This window comes from Manis pentadactyla, chromosome 3 (assembly GCF_030020395.1).
Source record: "Manis pentadactyla isolate mManPen7 chromosome 3, mManPen7.hap1, whole genome shotgun sequence".
NCBI classification, from domain to species: Eukaryota; Metazoa; Chordata; class Mammalia; order Pholidota; family Manidae; genus Manis; species Manis pentadactyla.
The window spans coordinates 107844994-107868230 of NC_080021.1; the positions used below are offsets into that span (position 1 = coordinate 107844994).

The 23237-nt window shown below is 35.0% G+C and overlaps 1 protein-coding gene across 1 annotated transcript in view; it reads left to right on the forward strand.

The window, feature by feature from the left end:
* Positions 1 to 23237, forward strand: part of MALRD1 (MAM and LDL receptor class A domain containing 1) — a 694454-nt gene that overhangs the window by 300546 nt on the left and 370671 nt on the right. Inside the window, exons 25-26 of the mRNA XM_057498267.1 lie at positions 3677 to 3924; positions 7416 to 7707. Of these exons, the coding sequence (XP_057354250.1) occupies positions 3677 to 3924; positions 7416 to 7707 (540 nt within the window). The remainder of the gene's footprint in view (positions 1 to 3676; positions 3925 to 7415; positions 7708 to 23237) is intronic.

The window sequence follows — 23237 nt, forward strand, 5'->3', positions numbered from 1 at the left end:
GCTTCAGCTGGGATATTTTACTGCCTTACTTTGTCCTGTGCAATGAAGAGCAGGTGCCTATGAGGTGGCAGAACCATTCCTACTCTGGTTCAGATAATATTACCTAAAAATATGTGAGCAATTGTTCAAATGAGCTTTCTTTAAGAGAGAAACCTTTATCTAAGTACATACCAACAGGTTGCAACTTGGATTTTCCTCAAGTATTTTTAGTTTTGGGACATCATCTCACATATGATTATGATTTCACAGATTTTTATGTTCAGTTGTAATATTCAGACAGAACTTGCTAAAAAAAATCTCCTGTTGCCGAAGAATTCTAAACAGTACATATTCTTATGGTCAAATTAATCAACTCATTGATTTTATGCTGTATCATGCAAATTTATTTAAAAATAAGAATATGAAAAGTATCCTTAACATATAATTTTATAAGTTCTGAGCCCTTAATAACACAATGCTCAATTTTATAACATCTTCACTTACATTGTTAGCTTCATAGTGTATCAGAAGGACCATACAAAGATGTTTTGTGTAATTCCTAATATCTGGTTCTGTATATGAAGAGCTTAGATGACACAACTGTGTCCTAACAAGTAAAAAGCTGAACACACTGAAAAATCAACAACTCTTCTTGGATCCACTAGAGAGGGAAGGACAAATGGCAAACTGCTGTCTCCAAGATTGGAGTGACAGACAGCTGGACACAAGGAGTCAGGCCTTACCAGAGCAGAAACTCATGAGCAAAGACCACTCCAGGCACCAATGCCAGAGTCGAACACCTGAACTGTCATTGCTGAAGTGCTGGAGGCTCAGTGTGGACAAGCCCAAGAGCTCAACATACCAGGGGACCCACTTACAGGGACACCTCATGATATTGTTAGATTTACCTCCAAGAGTTCAACCTGGTCCCCACAGTTACTGTTGAAGAAAAATTCCCTCATGCTTCCAACATGCTCCCTGACCTGGGAAAAGGGATTCAAGCCCTTTCTGCTATCCTGTTCCACCTATGTGGGGAGGGAAAAAAAGCACTGAGAAACACTTAAGACCTTCACAATTCAGAGTCACAGGCTCACGAAAAGAGTGAGACTTAATCATACAACTTTAGAATACTTCCCTCCTCCTCACATTACCAAAGACCTATTTATTGCAGTTCCTGTTACCTAGTGTATCATATCCAGCTATCAAGAAACAAAAGGCACACTGAAAGGCAAAAAAAAAACATAAAACAATCTGAAGAAACAGAGCAAGCATCAGAACCAGACATGGCAGAGGTGTTAGAATAAACAGCCAGAAATTTAAAACAATGCTGATTAATATGCTAGAGACTCCGATGGATGATGTAGACACCATGTAAGAACAGATGGGAGATATAAGGAGAGAGATGAAAATCCCAAGAAAGAATCAAAAAGAAATGTTAGAGATCAAAAACCCTGTAACAGAAACAAAGACTGCATTTGATGGACTTTTTAATGGCCTGGCACAGCTGAGGAAAGGTATCTGAGCTAAAGTACATGTCAACAGAAACCTCCAAAACTGAAAAACAGAGAGAACAAAAACTGAGAAAAACACAGTAGAATATCCAAGGACTTTAGGACAAAAGGTGTAATATGAAGTTAATATAAATTAAAGAAAACAATAACAACTGAGAATTTCCCCAAATTAATGTGTGACACAAACCATAGAAACCAGATGTTAGGAGAACATGAAGCAGGATAATGCCCAAAAAACTATATGTAGGCATCTCATTTTCAAACTATTGAAAATCAAAGATAAAATAAAATCCTGAAGGAAACCAGAGGGGGAAAAAGCACCTTATCTATAGAGGAGCAAAGACAAGAATTACATCTGTCTTCTCAGAAGCCTTGCAAGCAAGAACAGAATGGAATGAAATACTTAAAATGTTAAGGGAAAAAAAAATACCAACCTAGAATTTGTACCCTATGAAATTATCCTTCAAAAGTGAAAGAGAAATAAAGACTTTCTAAGACAAAAATTGAGGGAACTTTTTGGCTCGTAGAACTACCTTGCAAGAAATTTAGAAGTTTTTTGGAGAAGGAAAATGAAACAAATGAGAAACTCATATCTGCATAATGGAAGGAGACCACTGAAGAAGGCCAAAGCAGAAGTAAAATTAGAACTTATTTTTGTTAATTTATCAGATAACATACTGTTCAAAATAAAAACAATGTATTATGCAAGCTTATCTATCATGTATACACACACACACACACATACATATATATACCCATACGCTTATGAATGCTTAGATATAAGTGAAATGAATGACAGCAGTGATACAAGGGACAGGAGGGAGAAATTAGGATTATTTGTTATTTTAAGTTACTCAACACTAACTACAAAGGTGTATACTGTTCTATAAGAGTGACATAGAACAACCACTAAAAAATGCAAGAAAAAAAGCATAATTGACTTACTAAGAAAGGAGAGAAAACAAAATCATGTACAATTTTCAGTCAAAACCACAGAAGACAGAAACACAAAAGAAGACAAAGTAGGGACCGAAAAACAAAGGCACCAAATAGGAGTCAGTAATAAATATGATAGCATTAATCCAGCTATCTCAATAATCACTTTGAATGTCAATAGTCTAAAGGCATCAATTAAAAGTTGTCAGAGTGTATTAAAAAAACAAGATCCAACTATATGTTATCTACCAGAAACCCACTTTAAATATAAATATGTTAAAAACAAATATATGGAGAAGTATATACCATGCTTATGCAAAACACAAGGAAGCAGGAGTAGCTATATTAATTTCAGACAAAGCCAACTTCAAAATGGAAAGTTCTCTAGGAAAAATGAAGGCATCACATAACAATAAAGGGACCAATTTGCCAAGAATGCATGACAATCCCCAAAGTCTGTCTTCTTAAAACAGAATGCCTGTGTGAGACAAAAACTATTAGAACTGCAAGGAGAAAAGATGAATCCACTATTATAGCTGAATGTTTTTACAACTTTCTGTCAGAAATGGGTGGTAGATCCAGCAAGGAGAAAGTCAATAAGGTTATCATTAAATCAGTAAGAAAATCAATGAGCTGAACACTATAATTCTTAGTATCTTGGAAATGGAAGAAAAAACTTCAGCAACATTAGTAATGAAATATTTTTTGAATCTTTGGGAGATAGTGGGTATTTAATGCAACTTAACATTTAATTTCTACCACCTATTATAATAGATTCATTCAAATTAAACTTTTTCTGTTTCACAATATCCACATCTCTAAAATGAGAATAGGTTTTAAAAACAATTACAATGATTAATAATTTCTGCGTTAGGTCAAAACAAACTGTATTGCAAAATAATAAACATCCTAAATTCCCTACCAAGACCTGAGATGCAAGGATGAGAAGAGAGAAGAAATAAATTATGTTGACCGAATAGGTGTCGGTAAGAAGAAATGTGTGTAATGCTGAAATATTTTCTCATTGATTCTGAGACCGGGGACTGGATTTGTGGAAAAATAAACTTGGATAAACCATGGCCATAGCTGTGTGTAACAGACTGAAAGAGCCTATTTTAATGTTGCTATCACGATAATATTGTAAAGTTTTTAATATTACATGATGTGTCAATATCACTATAATTTTGGATTGCCTTAAAGTCAGCTAATTTCCTCGTTCTCTCTACCATAAATTGGGAAATGTTTTCCAGGTACCTCCAGGGGGCGCTGTGATTTTGAATTTGATCTTTGTTCCTGGGAGCAAGAGCCGGATGACGACTTTGACTGGAATCTGAAAGCCAGCAGCTTTCCTCCCGTGGGCACAGAGCCAGCTGCTGATCACACCTTGAGAAATTCATCTGGTCATTACATCTTTATAAAGAGCTTGTTCCCCCAGCAACCCATGAGAGCAGCCAGAATTTCGAGTCCAGCCATAAGTAGAAGCAGCAAAAACTGCAAGGTACGGAAAAAGCAGAAATATGGTGAGCCACCGCTGATAGAGCTAATAGAGGAAATGGAACGGCTAGCACCAAACCAAAGATTTTATGGATAAATGCCATAGTTAATGGAATTTTGGAAACCGTTGGAAAGTTTCATGGTTCTCATCCATACCATGGAGAGTACAAAAGAAGTGAAATATCAGTTGCTTCTACTTAAGGAATTTAGTACTTACTGGAATTATGGGAATTTCACCATCAGAAAGATAAACAAATAATATGTAGTTAAATACTTCCAAAAATTAATACTAGATTTAGTTGGAGCCTCAATAAAATAATTGAATAAGTCTTCATGGAAAAGGAAAGATTGAAATTGGCCCTTCAAAGAGTTGAATTTCTGTAGGCTGCTATCCAGTGGAAATTTGAAGATGTTTGCAGAGTGTAAAAGTATATACATCAGCTTGTTTGGGCTTTCATGCCAAACAGCATCATATGATGACTGTGCATTTATAGGCTCCTTTCCTTCCCTGTATTTATTGTTAGCTTGCTTGCTTGTTTTTATTCCACAAAGGATTTGAATCAGCTAGGCTAAGAACTAAATTTAGCTTTACATGTAAAAAAAAAAAAAAGCACTCAGCAATGACTTCACAAGAACCTTGCCTATAAGAGATTGATATGTGCACAAGCGTGCCATGCATTTATAGTTAGGATGACAAATGCAGTCTCCATGAGATCTGAGTGCATATATTCCCCCAATTTCTAGACACTAAAAAGAAAGAAATTACACACAAAAAGTTGCTAGCGAATCGAAGAATCAGCCTGAGAGACAATAACACGATGTAAATCTTTGTCTTCAAATTATACTATTCTCGTGTACCTGTCTTCTCAATAGAGGGCGCCCTAACCTTGTGAAGAAACTATTACAATTTTGCTTAAAGATCCCCAGTTGTACTTTCTGCCTGTTAAAACAGATGTTCTCTCGTCTGTTTCATACCCACCAGCCTTCACATCCCACTGTCACAGTCTTAATACACCTTAAACCTTTAGTTTGAGAAATTTTTCTGACTCATCTTAACTTGATGTCCTCGTTTGACTTTCAGGTAATAATCTCATCTCTTATCTCTTCAGGCACATTCGATGGACAAAACTTTTTGCAAGTGAGTGACATGATCAGAGCTTTAGAGAGACACCACAGTCAACAATCTAGAATGGATATAAGAAATCAGACAGAATAATATTAAACCATGTTCAATTAGTTTGGCAAAACAATCGAGTTTTAATCAAATAAATTTTTGTCTGGTTTTATGTTTTTCCAGATTACTCAATACTTCCCAAATATAAAGCCCAAACATTACCACATTATGTATATGTTGAGTCTGTATCTATAAGCTACCTATATACATCCATAGCCTGAAATTTTCAAGTTAATTCTAGTCTTAGAAAGCTAATTAAAAATTAAGCATTAAATACCAAATTTCCAGTTTGACTTCTAAGCTTTTCTATTTAGACTTCCTCTGAAAATGTTGAAAAAAAATTTTTTTTTCTTTCATACTGTGGAAACTAAGGATTTCAGCCATCTCTATTTTTCCCTGGTCCCAGAACTGCAGTCCCCACTGTTTTAAACATTTATGTGAGAATAATGAAGGAGCCTTAAAAAGTATCAAAAAAGTAATAATGAATGGTTCATTTTATGAATATTTATGATGAATATGAATACAAAGAAGTAGGGAAAGGTCGTGCTGGGAATGATTGTGTCTTTCATATATAAAATATGTTTATCAGGTAAGCAGGGTGACCTCCCAAATTTTCATGAAAATCCTTTCTGTCACTTGACTTTATGGAATACCTTCCCAAGCAGAAAAAAAGAAAAAAATCTAATTGGAGATTTTCCTTCCTTTTGAGAGATGGGTGGTGGAGATGCAGACAGAGATTGATGAGGGAAGAGATCAAATTTTCGAGTAACTCTGAAATTCCCAGTGAAAATGCTTCTGTAGAAGAATTCAATACACAGCAGATTTTTGTTCACTCACAATGCTCTGTGATTAGGCCATGTTTGGTGTTAGGTGTTCTCTTTAGAAGTGGAGGTGTTTAAGTGTTTGCTTGTTGGCCTGATGGCATCATCCAGAAAATGGCCTCAGGAAGATAGGGAAGTATTAACGATGGCATAAAACAAATAAGAAGACAGAACAAGTCAGACCACTGGGCATAATATGCCTGTGACTGCAAGGGATCCAGCCAGAGGAGTGTTGCCAGCCATCACACGGTTCCTCTGGTGCCCACAGGTGCTGCTCAGGAGGTCGGCCCTAAGCCCCTCTGGTGTCCCACCCCGATGAGTCATGTCACCCTATTTCACAAGTCCTCCCAGACAAGTCACATGGTCATAGAACACATGTTGAAAAGGTTAATCGACAGAAGAAACGTTTTTGGATACTGGAATAATACCTGAAGTGAGGAAATTTGAGTAGAGTCACTTCACAGGACTTACCTATTTAGTTGATACTTTTTGAAATACTCATGTGTATCTTGTTTAATCACATTCTTCACCCATTAAACACATTCATGCATTCATTTTCTAGGGCATAATATCCATGACTGCTAGTATTTCAAAAGTGTTTTTTTTCCCTGTGTGAAGCCCACCACCTTTACTGTACTGCCTCATTGATACTCCAATGACAAAAGCTTAAAAAAACGCTGAGTTCCTATTGTACCTAAACTGCACTGTTTTTCTTCTACAATTTTCCCCAATGTTTCCCTTCTGTGTAGCAGTCACTAAAAATCTGGCAAGCTCTGTCTTTGAGACATTGAAATGATAGTCCCTAAATGTACTTCTGTTAATTTTTCTTGGGAAAAACTTCCCAAGCTGCTCTTTTAGAGAACATTCCCAGCATTTCAAATAAAAGCTGGATAATTGCTGTTCTGGTGTTTTTGCTCTATCTAGTGCAGCCCTGAGGATCTTGTAGAACAGAAAATGTGTTTCAAGTTCAAGACTGTGATAGAATAAACAATAGGATATCTGCTGTATTTACCAAAATGATTTAAGTTTCATGAGACTGAATATTATCTCCTTTAGTCCCTGCCATTTCTTAATTATAAAAATCTTTTTATGTAAGATTCATATAAACACTTATATAATCTTTTTATATTAATGATATATAAAATAGCATTAAAAAGTGACAATGCATCACTTTTCAGTGATACTTCATTCCTCTGGCAGTGGACTTTAAGAATTTGTCAAGGAATCCTGCTTTTAGGAGTCACAGAAACAAGTAAACTCTGTTCATTTTTTCGGCTAAATTTCTGATTGCTCTTTACTGTGCTCTCTTCCATATATTGCAGGATATAACTTAAGGCTGGCCTAACTTTACTCAGTACTAGAGGATTCACAGCAATAGGATATACAGATCTCTTTTCCTTCTGGAATCTGTTAATAAAGGAGAGAGCAATAGGACGTAATTGAAAATGAAATGGAACTAATTGTACTAATTAGATACGATATTCCTATTCTTGGCTACAGATCATTTTTCATTATCACATGTATGGAAATGGCATTGGGGCCCTCACCTTGACCCAGGTATCAGTCTCAAACCAAACGAAGGTCCTATTTAACCTCACTGTTGAACAAGGCAATTACTGGCAGCGGAAAGAATTGCCACTGTCTGGTGATGAGGACTTCCAGCTCAAATTTGAAGGCAGAGTCGGGAAAGGCCACTGCGGTGACATTGCCCTGGACGACATTGTGCTGTCCAAGAGCTGTCTACCGTCCCGTCATACCGTGAAAGAAGATCTAGCCGTGCCTATCCCCACAGGTACACTTTAATTTGTGTGCATTTGGTGCTTATTTTATAGAGTGGATGGTGGGAAGGCGGGAGATGGAAAAGAAATGACAGCAACACCTTGTGATTCATGGCTTACATAATAAAGAAGACAAATCTTTTTGAATTTAAAAAATTATCCTTCAGGCCTTTATTTATAAAATTACCTTCCAAATTTTCTCCAACTTGAGTGTATTTGCCAGTTCCTAAGTCTCTGTTTAGTTCAGCTTCTTCTTAGACCAAAAAAATAAGAGAAGACTCCTTTGGAGTCGGAATCAGAATTCAGTCCTAAACAAATATCAGTTCTGAGAGTACAATATAGAAAGTCAAGGATAGACTTATTCAATTTTAATTAAACAATCCTGTGGTCATGCAGCTTTATTCATTTTAGACCAACAAACATTCCAATTTGAATGGTTGAGTTTGTATATTTAAATAGTTTAGATAATTAAATATGTCTGTATGCTCTTTTAACCTGAAATATCTTTGGTTTTTGTCTACAGAATTTGTCTAAAGGTAATTTTGTCTATGGTGATTTGTCCAAAGAGTTATATTACAATGTTGAGTTGGTAGATGTTCAGTATAATACATGCAGTGATAATGTTGTGAAAAGTGGAAATAAAAAGCACCATTAGTCCTTATAATACATTAGACCATGAGATGAAAATAAATGTATTATATATTATTAAAATGACAAAAAAGCAAATTTTGTGAATTTATAACATGGTATATATTAATATTTGAACCATGAGTTTAGTGTAGAAAACAAAAGTATACTATTCCCCTGGCATCTAAATTATCTCTTTTATAACTAGTGAAAACAAGTGCTTTAGGAAGCCGGAATTTGTTTATGCTGGCCTTTAATGTGGTGGGTGGAATGAGGGACATTACCTTTCTGCCTTTAGTTCTCCTTTCATTTAAAGGGAGTATTTAATTTGGTTAAGAGGAAGTTTCTAGTTAAATGTTTCCCAGTTGACAATGAGTTAAACAGGCTCCTTGCCCGTGTTTTTAGCACCATATGGAAGAGTATAGAGGAAAACAGTTGTTTCAAGACCGCGCTAAGGGATACTGAGAGTTCTGTGAATGTAAAGCAGGCTTTCAGATGCCTCAGGCCCAACTACCTCCTTGAGAGAAGGCTTGCTTTTCACTCTCTGTGGGCTGTTGGGATGGCAGCTGCACTAGCTCTTGTACAGGTCTGGTGTTTTGAATAGTAGTATTCTGATCATAATAAAAAACAATTCATAGCATTCAAGTAATGAGGGTGTGAAAGCTTTATGTTGAACCACTTCGATCTTTAATGAATAATTACAAAGTGGGATGTAATGGAACACACCAGTCTTGTCGGGAATATTAAATTCTTAAATCTGTGAAATCTTGAAGAGTTACTATTTTTTAATTTCCAAAAGGAAAATTAAAAAGTGTCTACAAAGTGGTACAAAATATATATTAATTACCAAATTAAGGGTGCATATTAATAATGCTACAGTTCTCTGTATATGCTTAGGATATTTGAGGCATTGCATTAACATTTTTGATGAATGGAAAATAGAAGACCTTTTCTTTGCCCTGAAGAACCTTGCAACATCGTAAGGGGGAATAGGAAAAACACCGCAAATACCTCTAAAATTAGGTAGGATATAACCAAATGCCATGAGAGATACATACAAGTTTATGAAGGTGCAGGGAAGATGGAGAAAATGTCCAGTTGAGGGCATCTAATTTGAGGCTTCTTGACAGGATGTGCAGGAGTTTGGAACCACACTGGAGCTCGCAGGAAGGAAAGATCCCTTCAGTTTGTAGGATAGGGAGGGCAGTGTGAGTACAGTGGACCAGACAGCCGACCTGGTGGCGAGAGCGGTGGGGGCAGGCCTGAGGGTGTGAGCCAGCAAAGGCGGCCTCGGGCAGGCAGGCAGGCGCCTCCTGTAGCTGAGCATCTGAGATAATATTATCAAGGGATGAGAGCTAAACTGGGGCCCCCTTGAATATTTGTTTGTTTTAGGTTTTTCCTCAACTCAGTATGCCTTGAAACTCAGTATACATTGAATTGGCCTTAGAAAACAAACAAATAAGAGAAAAAGTTAATACAAAAAAGAGCCACAAAGGAGACACAGGATTCATTCACATAAAATATGGTAACTGGTAGGCATGGAAAAAAATACAAAACCAAATGTCTTTATTTATATTATTAGGAGCACTCTGGAAATTGAGGTGAAATAATTTACTGTTTTCATACCTATTTCATCTGTGATGCTCCATTCAAATGAAGCAGATGAAAAATAAATGCGTATGGAGTTAACACTCTCATAAACTATTTGAGAACCCTTTAACTGTGCCTCCAGAAATTAAAAGCATATGGCTTTCTCTTGGTAAAAGTGGAAAGCTAAATTTTGTTTGGACTTGAAATGTGAAATGACTCTGAACAACTTGAGTTCTGAGGGTTCTGCTGGAGTCTCTGACCTTTTCAAGGAAGGGTGTATATATATATATATATATATATATATTTCGAGAACTGAGTGGTGGGATGGCATCTAAACACATTAAAAAACCAAACTGCCTTTTTTGAAGCTCATGAAAGTTGGTGCCAGAGTTCCCTGATAACATGGGCAGCAAAAAGAAGTGTAATGAGAGCCACACATGTAAGCCACACATATAATTTTACATTTTCTGGTAGTACTTAAAGAAGTGAAATTAATTTTAATAATATATTTTCATTAACTCAGTACATCAAAAATATTATCATTTCAACACCAAGGCAATTTAAATATTACTGAAATATTTTACCTCTTGTTTTCCTATTAAATCTTTCAAAATCCCATGTATATTTTTTATGCTCACAGCACTTCTCCATTTGGCCTGGCCACATTTCAGTTGCTCAGTGGTCACCCAGGGCTAAGGCGACCCTATAACCTAGTGAACAGCACAGGGGCTGAAGTGAACACGCAAGGGTCTTTTGGATCTGTCCCTGATGATGGGGTTTCCATTAGAGAGAGTGATATTTGTGAGTTCCCAAGAATTACAGTTGTATTTTTATTTGAGTAGAAGCACAATAGTGTACCCCACTGTCAAATGTGAAAGCCCAGGTACCATGTTTCAGTGGACTAGATACTAGTTGCAGAGTCCCCTGTTACTGTGTGTTCCACAACTTCTCTGAGACCCATTTCCTCATCTATACCACAGAGGGAATTTCACCTATTTCTTAGGTTCTTAGGCTCCTAAGAATAAAAAGAGACAATTGCCAATGTAATTTGCCTAGGTACGTGGTAGGCATTTATTCAATAACTCATCTTGTTTTATGTTATCCTCTGTTTGGGGCATCTTTCTCAGTATTCCTTCAGTGGTATAGACATTTGAGAGTAAGCCTCCATTATTTGTATTTTATTGAGATTTTCCATCATTTGTTTTGACTGAGTTATCTTTCTTGCAGAGATTGCAAGCACATCGTTATTTTGCATTACATTATAATCATTCAATCTTATAATTTATTGACTACCTCGCTAATTAAATCTTTTTGATGTGTCATGAGTAATGTGTGTGTATGTGTGTATCTTTGAAGTGTTTAATCACTCTTAATTTCTCATCACTACAAAAACACTTGAAACTTTCATGAACTGAAGAAAGGTAAAAGGCATTATGTTCCATAAGCTGTGGCTACATCCATTATACTTTTGGTAATGACTTTACACAGACTTTTCACCTATATTCATGTGCACAGACTAACAACTCCATCAAGGATAACTTAAAATAGAAAAGACAAGATGAGGCAAACCATATATATTTAGGAAGATGCAATTGAACTGAATCTGGAATCAGTAATTCTAATTAGTCAAAATCCAGGGCTTTATTAGCAGAAGTAATATTAAACTATTATTAAGTCTCTGAAAGTTATATTTAAGAGCTTATTTAGATGCAGTTTTGTTAATTGCTAAGTGATGATGGATAAAAATAATTGTTTAATGAATTTTAATAAGAAAAAGACAACCAAAATTCCTCTTCCAAATGTCCTTAAGAAAATGTAGCAACTCACATATTCTCCCTATAATTGGCAGATATTTAATAAAAACTCTAAGAATGACGAGGGTGGGGATCAATTGTGTGTGTTTTAAATCCCCACAGTTATTTCCAAATTTGAGTTATACAACAACTATTGAGATATCACATTGTAATCAACTTCTTAAAAAAAAAAGATATAAAGCAAAGGAAACAAATGGATTAGCTACTCCTTAAGGTCACTCATTTCCCTGAAATACTTGGCAATAGTTTAAAAGGCTGCTGCCTACTAATGAGAATGCTGGCAGAGCAGCTCTTGTCAGGGTCCTCAGTTAGGGAAATCTGGCTGATTGTACTTGGCTCTATAATTTAGTGAACTCTGTACACAATGCTTCGTGCAAAGTGCATGTGTTTGAGGTTTAAGACATGAACTTGGATATTTGCACTATTAGTTACCTATATAAGGTCACCTGATCTACATTATCTCCCTAATTCTTATCTTTTCTGTCTGTAAAAATGGGACTGTTGGAATTTACTAATGAGTGATTTAAAGAACAATTGAGATAATAATATATAGTATGTTTTAAATAATACTTGGCATGTAGTTGGTGTTTCCCTCTGTTATAATTTTGCAATCTGCCAAGTTAATCTCTGTGTCTGATTTTTGCCTATACCAGTCTTGTGCATACAAGCAAAATGAGATTCCCTTAGGTCATTGTAACAACACCCTGTATCTCTGACCAGGCCTAGAGCCAAGATTTGAAAGTTCTACCAATTATTTCTATAAACTCCAGTGCCTCCACTCACTCCTATAAATGCCTGCATTTCTCATGTCTTTTTCACTACCCTATGCAAACCACTACTTGGGCTTCCATGTCTTTGCCTTTAATGGATACTTACTTCCAGGTAACTACAGGGGATATTTAAATTATACTGTGGACTACTAGTAACTTAACAGATCCTCACTATTTCTAAATTTAATCAGATCATGTAAACAATGCAGATAAACACAGTCAATGAAAGATTAACATAATAAAGTTATGAAAGCAAAGATTTAAGGAGTCTTGAGAATTAGCCAGATTTCCAAGAGCATTCCAGCCATACATGGCAGGGTGACTGTATACAAGGCAGGGCATACCTGACCTGTATAAAAAGAGGCCAGTGCAGCCAGAGAAGAATTAGATGTGGAGGAAGGTAGTAGGAAAGGAGATCAGCTGCTTAATGGGGAAGCAGGTTTTGTAGGTTATTACAAGGATTTTGGCTTTTGCTCTGAGTGAAAATGGGGAGTCACTGTAGGGTTTTAAGAAGTGACATTATGTGGTTTCCATTTAGAAAGGATCACTCTGGCTATAATGTAGAAGGTAGTTTGGAGTATAAGCAGCCTTGAGAGTCAAGAGGAGTTTGTTTATAAATAGAATCAGATGGCATGATGGAAAGGATTGGGAAGGGGTACAGAGGAAAAAAAATGAGCATGGGAGAAAGAAGGGAAACCCGTTTTGTGTGGGAGAGTAAGAAAGGATTGGAAATCATTTGTTTTTGGATAAAGCATTAGAATCTTAGTGATGAAAGTCAAGGATGGAATTACCTGAAACCACGTTCTGTGAGCCTTGCATAGGTAGCATCTTACACTATATTTACTGAATAACTACTGAAATGATTTAAATTTTAGATCTGTTATACCAGCTTATAATGATCATCTCATTTTCTGTTAAATGATTGGTTGTAGTGATTTATTACATAATTCTCAAATATGTGCTTTTGTATCTTAAATATGTTCTTTTGCATTTACAATTTGGGTCTTAGTAATTCTAAAAAACAAAACACTATGTTTGTAAACTGTTAAATGATGTATGTGTTTGTGTTTCTTATAAACTTGATCCTTATTTATATTATAAGCACAGTGAGAAATTATAACATTGTTGGCATTAATATGGTTATCAAGCTCAAATTAAACTGTTTTTACTGTTTGAGCCCCCACAGTTAAGTCCAGTTTAATAAAAACCAAGAGAGGTCATGTGATAAACTATTTTGAATGGTTGAGTGTAAGTAAAGCAACATAGATTACATTTCTCTTGGAAGAAAAGTATGATGTTGTGAAATCAAATATATTTCATTCCCAGTGAATTTATTATGTTGGAAAATTTGAGCTTCACTTGAAATGCCAATTGGCTTCACCCTACTTGTGTAGTAGAGGAGAGATGCGCAGTTTAAAATACTTTAATTTTTAACTATACCATTGTTCCAAGAAAATGTCCTTTATTTAATTTAGAATTTTTTCCACATGAGCCATTTCTTTCATTTTGTGTAAAGAATATTGGGAACTAAGATATCTGAGTGCTATTATTTTTATTGATATTTGGTCTTTTCAATACACATTTTCTGTTTTAATAGACATATGGATAGATAACCAAGATGCAATGACCTAAGCAGAATATCACTTAAAAATCCCTATATTGTTCATAAAAATTTTTGTGTTAAGATACATTTTTATCTAAAAGGATTTTAATAAAGCACTTTAATAAGCTGGATCTTAACATTTTTAGATCCAGTTCTGTTGCTTATTTGTTTCTGTTTTTAACCTCTGGTCTTCCTTCTCAGAGTTTCTTGCTTCTGGAAGTGTATCTATAAGAAGTTCCTTTGGTGAAGGTCTTTTAAAAGTAAACTCTAATTAGATTAAATACTTTAATTTCAACATAATGTTTGAAAGGTGGTTTCATGGAATATACAGATTTAGTTTGGCAATTATTTTCTGTTAGATATTTTTGACAGACATTTTCTCACTGTCTCTTGGCTTCTATTGTTATAATCAAGAAATCAGCTGTCAATCTAATTACCACTTCTTCATAAGTAAAATCCTTTTTTCCCTTTGCATTTGAGATTTTGTCTTTCTCTCTGGTGTTACACTAAATCATGTAAATTAGAACCTCTCTTTATCCTGCTTGCAGTTCAGTGAACTTTTTGAATTTGAGGATTGATGTGCTACATGAATTATATCTAAAACGTTCTAAGCTATTATGTCTGTGAATATTGCTTTTTCCCCATTCGACCTTTTCTCTCCTCTGGATCTCTAGCAAGACTTATGTTGGATCTACTCATCAGATCTTTTCTTTTTCCTTTTTTGTAATGAATTATCATTTAAATATAGTGAGAGGCACAGATTGTCAGGATATAATGCCATGAATCTTGACAAGTGTGTAAACCAGTGTAACCTAGATTGCATCAAAATATAGAACATTTACATCACCCCAGAAATTTTCTTTGTTCTTCTCAGTAATACTACCTCCCATCCCTTCTATCAGAGGCAACTCATGTTCTGAACTTTCCACCATACATTAGATTTGTCTGTCATGGGATTCCCATCAATAGTATGCCTGGCTTCTTTTGCTCAGGATAAGGTTTTTGAAATTTATCTGTGTTGTTAAGTGTATCACTGATTTGTTTATTTTTATTGATGAATAGTATTCTATTGTATGAATGTACCACCATGTGCTTCATTCTGTGGATGAACACAAGTTGTTTCAAATTATTGGATATTGTGAATTTAAACTTCTGTGAAAATTTGTGTACATATCTGCATGGAAATGTGTTTTCTCCTTGTAAATACTTGGGGCTACAATTGCTTGGTCATAGGACATGTCCAACTTTATATGAAGCAGCCAGTTTTCAAAAATGATTGTGTAATCCCATCAGCAGTGTATGAGATTGCTGGTTGCTGCTCCTGCTCACCAATATTTGGTTTGTGCTTCTTAATCTGAGTGATTCTAGTGGGTATGATATGGTATCTCATTGTGCTTTGGCTTATTTATCCCTTGTAATTTTTACTTGTGCTTATTGGCTTTCTGCATATATTCCTATTCCTCTGTAGAGTATCGGTTTAGGCATTTTTTCCCACTGTTTATCCACTTGTATGTTTAATACTGAGTTACAGATACCTGTTCCATACAATGAATATAAGTATCAGCATATATATATGTATTGCAAATGTATTTTTTTCAGCAAATGTCTAATTTCCTTAATAGTGTATTCTGATAGTGAGAACCGTCCATTTATCATTTTTTTCTATAATGGTTGCTGCTTTCTATGCCTCTCTAAGGAACCTTTACTTACTCGAGGTCACAAACTATTCTGTGTTTTCTCAGACTTTATATTATTTTACCTTTTATATTTAGGACTCTGCCTCATCATGACTTAATAGCATGTATGATGTTCCAAAACCATTTGTTGAAATGACTTATGTCTACCCTATTCATTGCCTGGAAGCTTTCATCAAAAATTAATCAATCATATAAATGTAGATCTAAAACTGGTGCTTTGTTCTCTTCCATTGATCTGTTTGTCTATTACTATGTACTCTATGTCATATATATTTTTATATAAATATTAGGTTATCCTGGGATATTGATTATGATAGTATTATATCTGTCCACACAGGAAAGATTGGAATGTAAGTAATATTGACTTTATCCATGAGCAGGGCATATCCCTCCAATTTTTTAAATATATTTAATCTCTCTCACTACTGCTTTGTAGTTTATAGTTCTTGCCCACTTTTTTAAAAATAGAATTCTCCCAACTTTTAAATATTTAATGCTATTGTTAGTGGCATTTTTTTGTTTTATATAAGTTCATTGCTAGTGTATAAAACTATAATTGATCTTTGTATGATAATTATCCTATGGCTTTACAAAATTCATGTATTCTAATAGTTGCCTTTTCATAAATTATTTGGGACTTAAAAATATCATGGAACATCATGATGCGTGATCAAAACCGGAAGTTTCTGTGATATGACTGCCACTGTTCACCATGTAAGAACTTATTCACTATGTAAGAACTTGTTCACCATGTAAGAACTTGTTCGTTATGCTTCAGAAGATTGGAGACTGTTGAGAATTAGGCTTGGGGTTGATTAATGATTGTGCATTGAGTTCCCTATACAGAATTTTATTGTTGTTAACAACCATTTGATCAATAAATATGAGAGATGCCCTCTCAAAAAAATATATATATATCATGGAACATGATGAAAGAGAGTGTTACTCCTCCTTTCTACATGTGAAACATTTATTTAGTTTTCTTGCTGGTTAGCATATCCAGGACAACATAAAAAATAAGTGGGGTGAAGATATATTTTGCCTTGATTCTGATATTGGGTGCAAGCATTCTGTTTTCTCCATTGAGTATGACATTAGCTGTACATCTTTAAAGTAGTGTTCTTTATCAGTTTGAAGAAGTTTCCTTCTATTCCTAATCTTCTAAGAGATTTAATCATGATTGGATATTAAATTTTGTCAAATGCTTTTTTGAATTTGTGAATAAAATCATGCGACCTTCCTCTTTAATATCTAACAGTGGGTATTACATTAACTGATTTTCAAATCTTCAACAAGCTTTGAATTCTTGGAATTAACCCTTTTTAATTAAAATGTACTATCCTGTTTACATATTGCTAGATTTTAGCTGATAAATTTTTGTGGAGAATTTTTTCAAATATATTAGTGAAAAGTATTGTTCTATAACTTTCTTTTCTTGTAAATTTTCTAGTAATTACCTCATTTTTCATAGTATATATATATATATCACATTTATTTATATTTATCTATAAATTTATATATTTGTATTTCCTCTCGGAGAAATGTCAGTCACCAGGTGACACAATTTTAGAACTTACTTTTTTTGCTGCCTGGCACATAGTTGGAGTTTAGTAATTGTTACTTAAATAAATTAATGAGAAAAGCAAAGGGAATTCTCACAGCTAAGGGTATGGAGGAAGCCCACCAGGCAATCAGCCACATAAAGTACAGAAGCGATACCTTTAAGAAAATGTACAAGTGGACAGTTATATCTTAGATTGGATTTTACTTGGAATAGTTTTATATCTCAATTATATAACCATTTGGAAGAAAAATAGAAATAAATATAGGAAAAATAATTGTAAGAAACTTCAATATAATAAACATATATGTGGTTAAGTCAAGGGCAATATTTATATTGCTGTAATAATATGAATATTGAGTAAGAATTTAATAAAAAATCAGAACAACTCTTGGCAATATAAAGGGAGAGACATATATGTGTTAGAGGATGTAGTAGGATAAGGCTTATGCCTGCATTCCCATAGCAAAAGCAATAGACTATACCTAAAATTGAAAAACTAAAACATAGCATTATAAATATCTTATTTAGACACCTGCAGGAAATACATGTATTGAATTTTAAAAGTTGGTTGCTACTTCAAGTAGCCCTTGTCTCATTCCATACTACCTCTCTTGGGACCATGGATCTCTAGGCTGGACATTATTGTTTCCCTAAAAATATTATAAAGGTCAGTTATCTAAGCACTGGCAGTTTTACACTGTTTTGTGACTGTGCCTCGACACCAAAGTGACAATACAGGTCAGCACAGAAATTGAAAAACTGGAATTTTCTATCAGATTTGCACTGAATATACAAGAAGACACATTCATCCCAAACTGTTTGTGACTAGCTCATTTCTTCCTCGTGTTGGGTAGTGCAGAAGCAATTTAAGTGAATGAAATGCAGTTCTCTACTGCTCACTTAGCATAAATTATTGTTTGTACTAGGAAATCGTTTGAGAAGCTATTTGTGAAAACACTTAAATTTTGAGATCTTTATTGCCTTTCCAAAGAAAGTTAATTTAAATATGTGCATGTGTTAGCTACTTTTTAAATGTTTTCAGTGACTTAGACTGCACATATAAACACACTACTATTTTTTTACATGACTTAGTTATTAGACTGTATGCATGGTACAATAAAGTAATGGTGTAAAAATTCATTTTCTTGTAACATATAGAACATTTTAAGATACTAGGAATTATATTGTAAAATCTTCCCAGAGTTTACAGCTCAGCTTTCAACTTACATTAGTATTGTAGCCTATTACAAATAAACTAAAAATTTCTATATTCTTTGTGATAAATGTTCACATTAAGGATTTGATGGTTGGTACAAAGTCCAGTAGCACAAATGCTATAGGCTGTTTTCTGCAAGCTATCACGAACCTAGTTGGTATATTTTCTGAAGCTGTGCGCAAATTTTTCAAGGTAGTTACATGTTTTTATTTAGTATCACATTTTATGTCATAAGTGATTTGAGGAAGCATATAAGGAATATGTATTTAAGTGCACATGCACAAATGTGTACATATATATGCATCTATGTATATATGATTTTCCACCAAGGGTTTATGGACTCGAGGTTCTTCCAATTCAAAGACAGTTTTCACAGTCTTCAATCTTCATGTTTCAAGATGGTGGTAGTGGGATGGATGGGGCAGTAAAGAAAAATTTGGATGCAGAGGTAAAGAAAATGGCTAACAGACATGTGCCAGCTGTCCTTTAGGGAACATTTTTGGAGGCTGCCACAGGACACTTGTGGTTACGTGATATGGGCAAAAACCTAGTCATGTGTTCACACTAAAGGTTTCTGGTAAATGGACTCTTCTGGGTGGCTATGTATCCATAACAATTATAAAACAGAAACAGAGGACAGATACAGGGGATAAAGAGCAGCCCTTCCCACAGTAAGGAAACAGTACATTTTAGAGTAAGACTCACAAAGAGAAATTCACGTCGTATAGCCTATAGCTTCATACTAACCAAAGGGAAAAGGAAATGATGGTGAGGTGTAACACTCACAGTCATAGCCAGTAACCAGTTCAATAGAAAAATGCCTTAACTTAGTTCGGGATCTGGTAGTGTTTTCCACTGGCATACTTTCAACGTTTCCAGCAGTGGATACAATACAATACAGTACAACTTTAATGTTCCAGGTTTTAATGCTTCTAGAGTGACTACCACGGGTAAATTCATCAATTGCAACTATGAAGGAATAAGAAATACAACAGCTAATATGTGCAGGTATAGGTTGTAGCTTGATCTAGTATCCTCTTTATTACAGAGAAAGAACTTCATAGTGATGGAAAGCGGGAAGATTAGGAAAAAAGAAGACTAATCATAGAAAGGCATATGGGACTTTAAGATAATAGTTCTTGACCATGTTGATTTACCAAAATCACCTGCAAAGCCTTCTAAAAGTATAGACTTTCTGCCATGCCACCCCTGCCCCTCTGGTCCCTTACTAAGTTGAAAGGCCTCAGGCAGAGGCTGGCTCTCTGTATTTTTAAGGAGATACACTGGTGGTTTTGATGCATGACTGGTATGTCAGAAGCTTCATTTTTAATTTGATTGTAAGAAGACACAGAAACCAATTCCTTGATAGCCATGAACCACCAAAACTGAGTGTTAAGCAGATTATGAGAGAGAAGACACAGGCACAATTCCATTCTAAGGTACTGTACAAAAACCCTCTGTTAATTTCACTGTCTTCAGGTGTGTGTGGCTTCTTGCTGACAGACTTGCTTTGTGTGTAAGGCACACGGAAGTAATAGGAAGTTACACAAATTAAAAAGTAAAGATTGAACAATTTGGTAAACATTGACCTTTTACAGATGACAGAGGCACACACATCCTTACAAACAATGTTTTTGTGTGGGCTCTTTGCCTAATGAAAGCATGCCAAGCTGAAAGGACAGAAAAAACTGACTGGAGGCCTGAAATGAGAGCCACAAAAATAAGCCAAAAGCAGCCAACACTCCATACAAAACATACACATGGGGGTTTAATTACCTGAGACTCAAGAGGCAGCCAGATTTGATAGCTATTTCCTTTTACATTTTACAATGAGCTGAGTCTTTCAGTGAGGCCATCTAGGAGGTATTTTGCACCCATGAAAGGCTGTATAGCATGACCCATCAGGTGTAGTCTTAGGCTTCAATCTCATGGCAGGTTAAAAAACTATCAGAGATATCATATTTAGGCTGAATGTAAATAAGACACTGTAGACAAAAGTAATTCTTGTTGTAATCCTCAGGATATTAGAGAAATACAGTTTTATAATAGGATGTCCTGTATTTTTAACCACCATGCTTAATACTGTTGTGGACAACAGGCCTAAATCAATGTTTGTTGCAGGGATGACAGGATGAGTTTGATAGCATAAAGTTACTCCTACTGCCTGGCTCCTCTTAATCAGTTCAATAAACACGGGACTATTGTCACAATTTATTATGAAGAATACCATTGTCAGAAAAATGCATGAATATAAAAACACAGCATAATCTGAAAATGGCAAGTGAAGAAAATGGGCATAAAATAATGCCAAGGGCATTGAATTTAAAGATGTAAATATAAACATTCTGTTATTGGTTCGAAAACAAGAACTGACTCACGTGCTGACATCTTAAAGACACAATACAAAGTTCCCAAAGTACAGGAGAAAAAAAAACAAAACACCCATGACATGTAATTAATACCTGATTAGTTCCCTCTTTTGGAATCCAGGGAAATAATAGAAGCTGAAACTAATGAGCTAGAAATCAAATGAACTATAGAGCAACTCAACAAAGCCAAAAAGTTGGTTCTTCGAAGACTCATAAAATTGACAGGTCTTCTTAATTAAGCCACATATTAACCAATATCTGGTATGAAAAATGGAACTTTTTTCCTCACCAACATCTTTTCTTTTTCTTCTCATAATTGCTCTCCTAACAGGTGTGAGGTGATCCCATTTTGGTTTCGATTTGTATCTCCCTGATGGTTAGTGATGGTCAAACATGTTTTCAATACCTGTGTATATCATCTTCAGAGAAATGCCTATTTAAGTCTTAATCAGGTTGTTTGTTTTATTACAGTTGATACGTAAGAATTTCTTGTGTATTTTGGATATTAACCTCCTATCAGATATGTGGCTTGCAAATGCTTTCTCCAGTTCTGTTGGCTGCATTTTCACTCTGTTGATTATTTCTTCTGCTGTGCAGAGTTTTAGTTTGATGTAGTCCGACTTATATATTTTTGCTACTATTGCTTGAGCTTTCCATGTCATATCCAGAAGGCCATTGTCTAGACCAATGTCAAGAAGTTTTTCACCCCTGTTTTCTCCTAAGTGTTTTATAAATTCAGGCCTTATGTTTAATCTTTAACCCATTTGAGTTGATTTCTGTTTATAGTGTAAGGTAAGGACCCAGTTTCATTGTTCTGTTTTGGATATATGCTCTTCCAAGAATCCTTGATGAGGAGTCTGTCCTTTCCCCATTGTGTATTCTTGGCACCCTGTAGAAGATTGATTGAACATATATGCTTGGGTTTATTTCTGGGCCCTCTATTGAGTTGCATTGGCTTATGTATTTGTCTTTATGCCAATACTATCTTGTCACTGTAACCTCGTGATATATTTTGAAACCACAAAGTGTGGTGCCACCAGCCTTGTTTCTCTTTCTCAATATTGTTTTGGCTGTTCAGAGTCTATTGTGGTTACATTTGAATTTTAGGATTTTCCTTTAAAAAATGACATTGAGATGTTAATAGGTATTGCATGGACTCTGTAGGTTGCTCATTTTAACAATATTAATTTCTTCCAATCTGTGAGCAAGGGAATATCTTTCCATTTGTTTATTTATTTTTTATTTCCTCCATGAATTTATAAAAATATTTTGTAATGTTCAGTGTATAAGTCTCACTTCCTTGGTTACATTTATTCCTGAGTATCTAATTCTTTTTGATGCTATTGTAAATGAGATTGTTTCTTAATTTTCTTTTCAGGTAGTTTGTTGTTAGAGTGTAGAAACACAGCTAATTTTTGTTCATTGATTTTGTATCCTGCAACTTTACTGCATTCCTTTATTAAATCTAATAGTTTTTTCATGGGGTCTTTAGGGTTTTCTGCATATAAGATCTTGTCATTTGAAAACAGAGGTGTACCATGTTGAGTAGAAGTGGTGAAAGCAGGAATCTTTGCCTTGTTCCTGATTTGAGAGGAAGTGTTCATAATTTTACCATTGAGTGTGTGCTTGTCATAAATGCCCTTAATTATTGAAGTATGTTACTTCTGTACATAATTTCTTAAGGGTCTTTTATCATGAACTGATGTTGAATTTTGTCAAATGCTTTTTCTTCATCTAATGAGATGATCACTTGATTTTTATCTTCCATGTTAATATGGGATACTGTATTGATTTATTTATACGATTTGAACCACCATTGCATTGCAGGGTTAAACTCCACCTGGTGAGGGTGTGTCATCCTTTTCATTTACCGCTGGAGTTGATTTGGTGGTATTTTGTTGAGGATTTTTGCATATATATTCATCAGGATCCTTGGCCTATAGCTTCTGTTCTTGTAGTGTCTTTGTTTAGATATCAGGGTAATTCTGGCCTCATAAAAAGAGTTGGGAGGTGTTCCTCCTATTCAGTTTCTTTGGAAGAGTTTAAGGACTGATCATAATTGAATGGTAAATATTTGGTAGAAGTCCCCAGTGAAGACATCTGGTATTGGGTTTTTGTTTATTGGGAAGTTTATTTATTACTGATTCAATCTCCTTACAGTAATTGGTCGGGATGTTCTGTCTCGTCATGAGTTAGTCTTGGTGGTTGCACATTTCTGAGAATTTACCTATTTCTTTTAGATTATCTAATTTGTTGGTATATAAGGTTTCATAGTTTCTTATGACCCTTTGTAT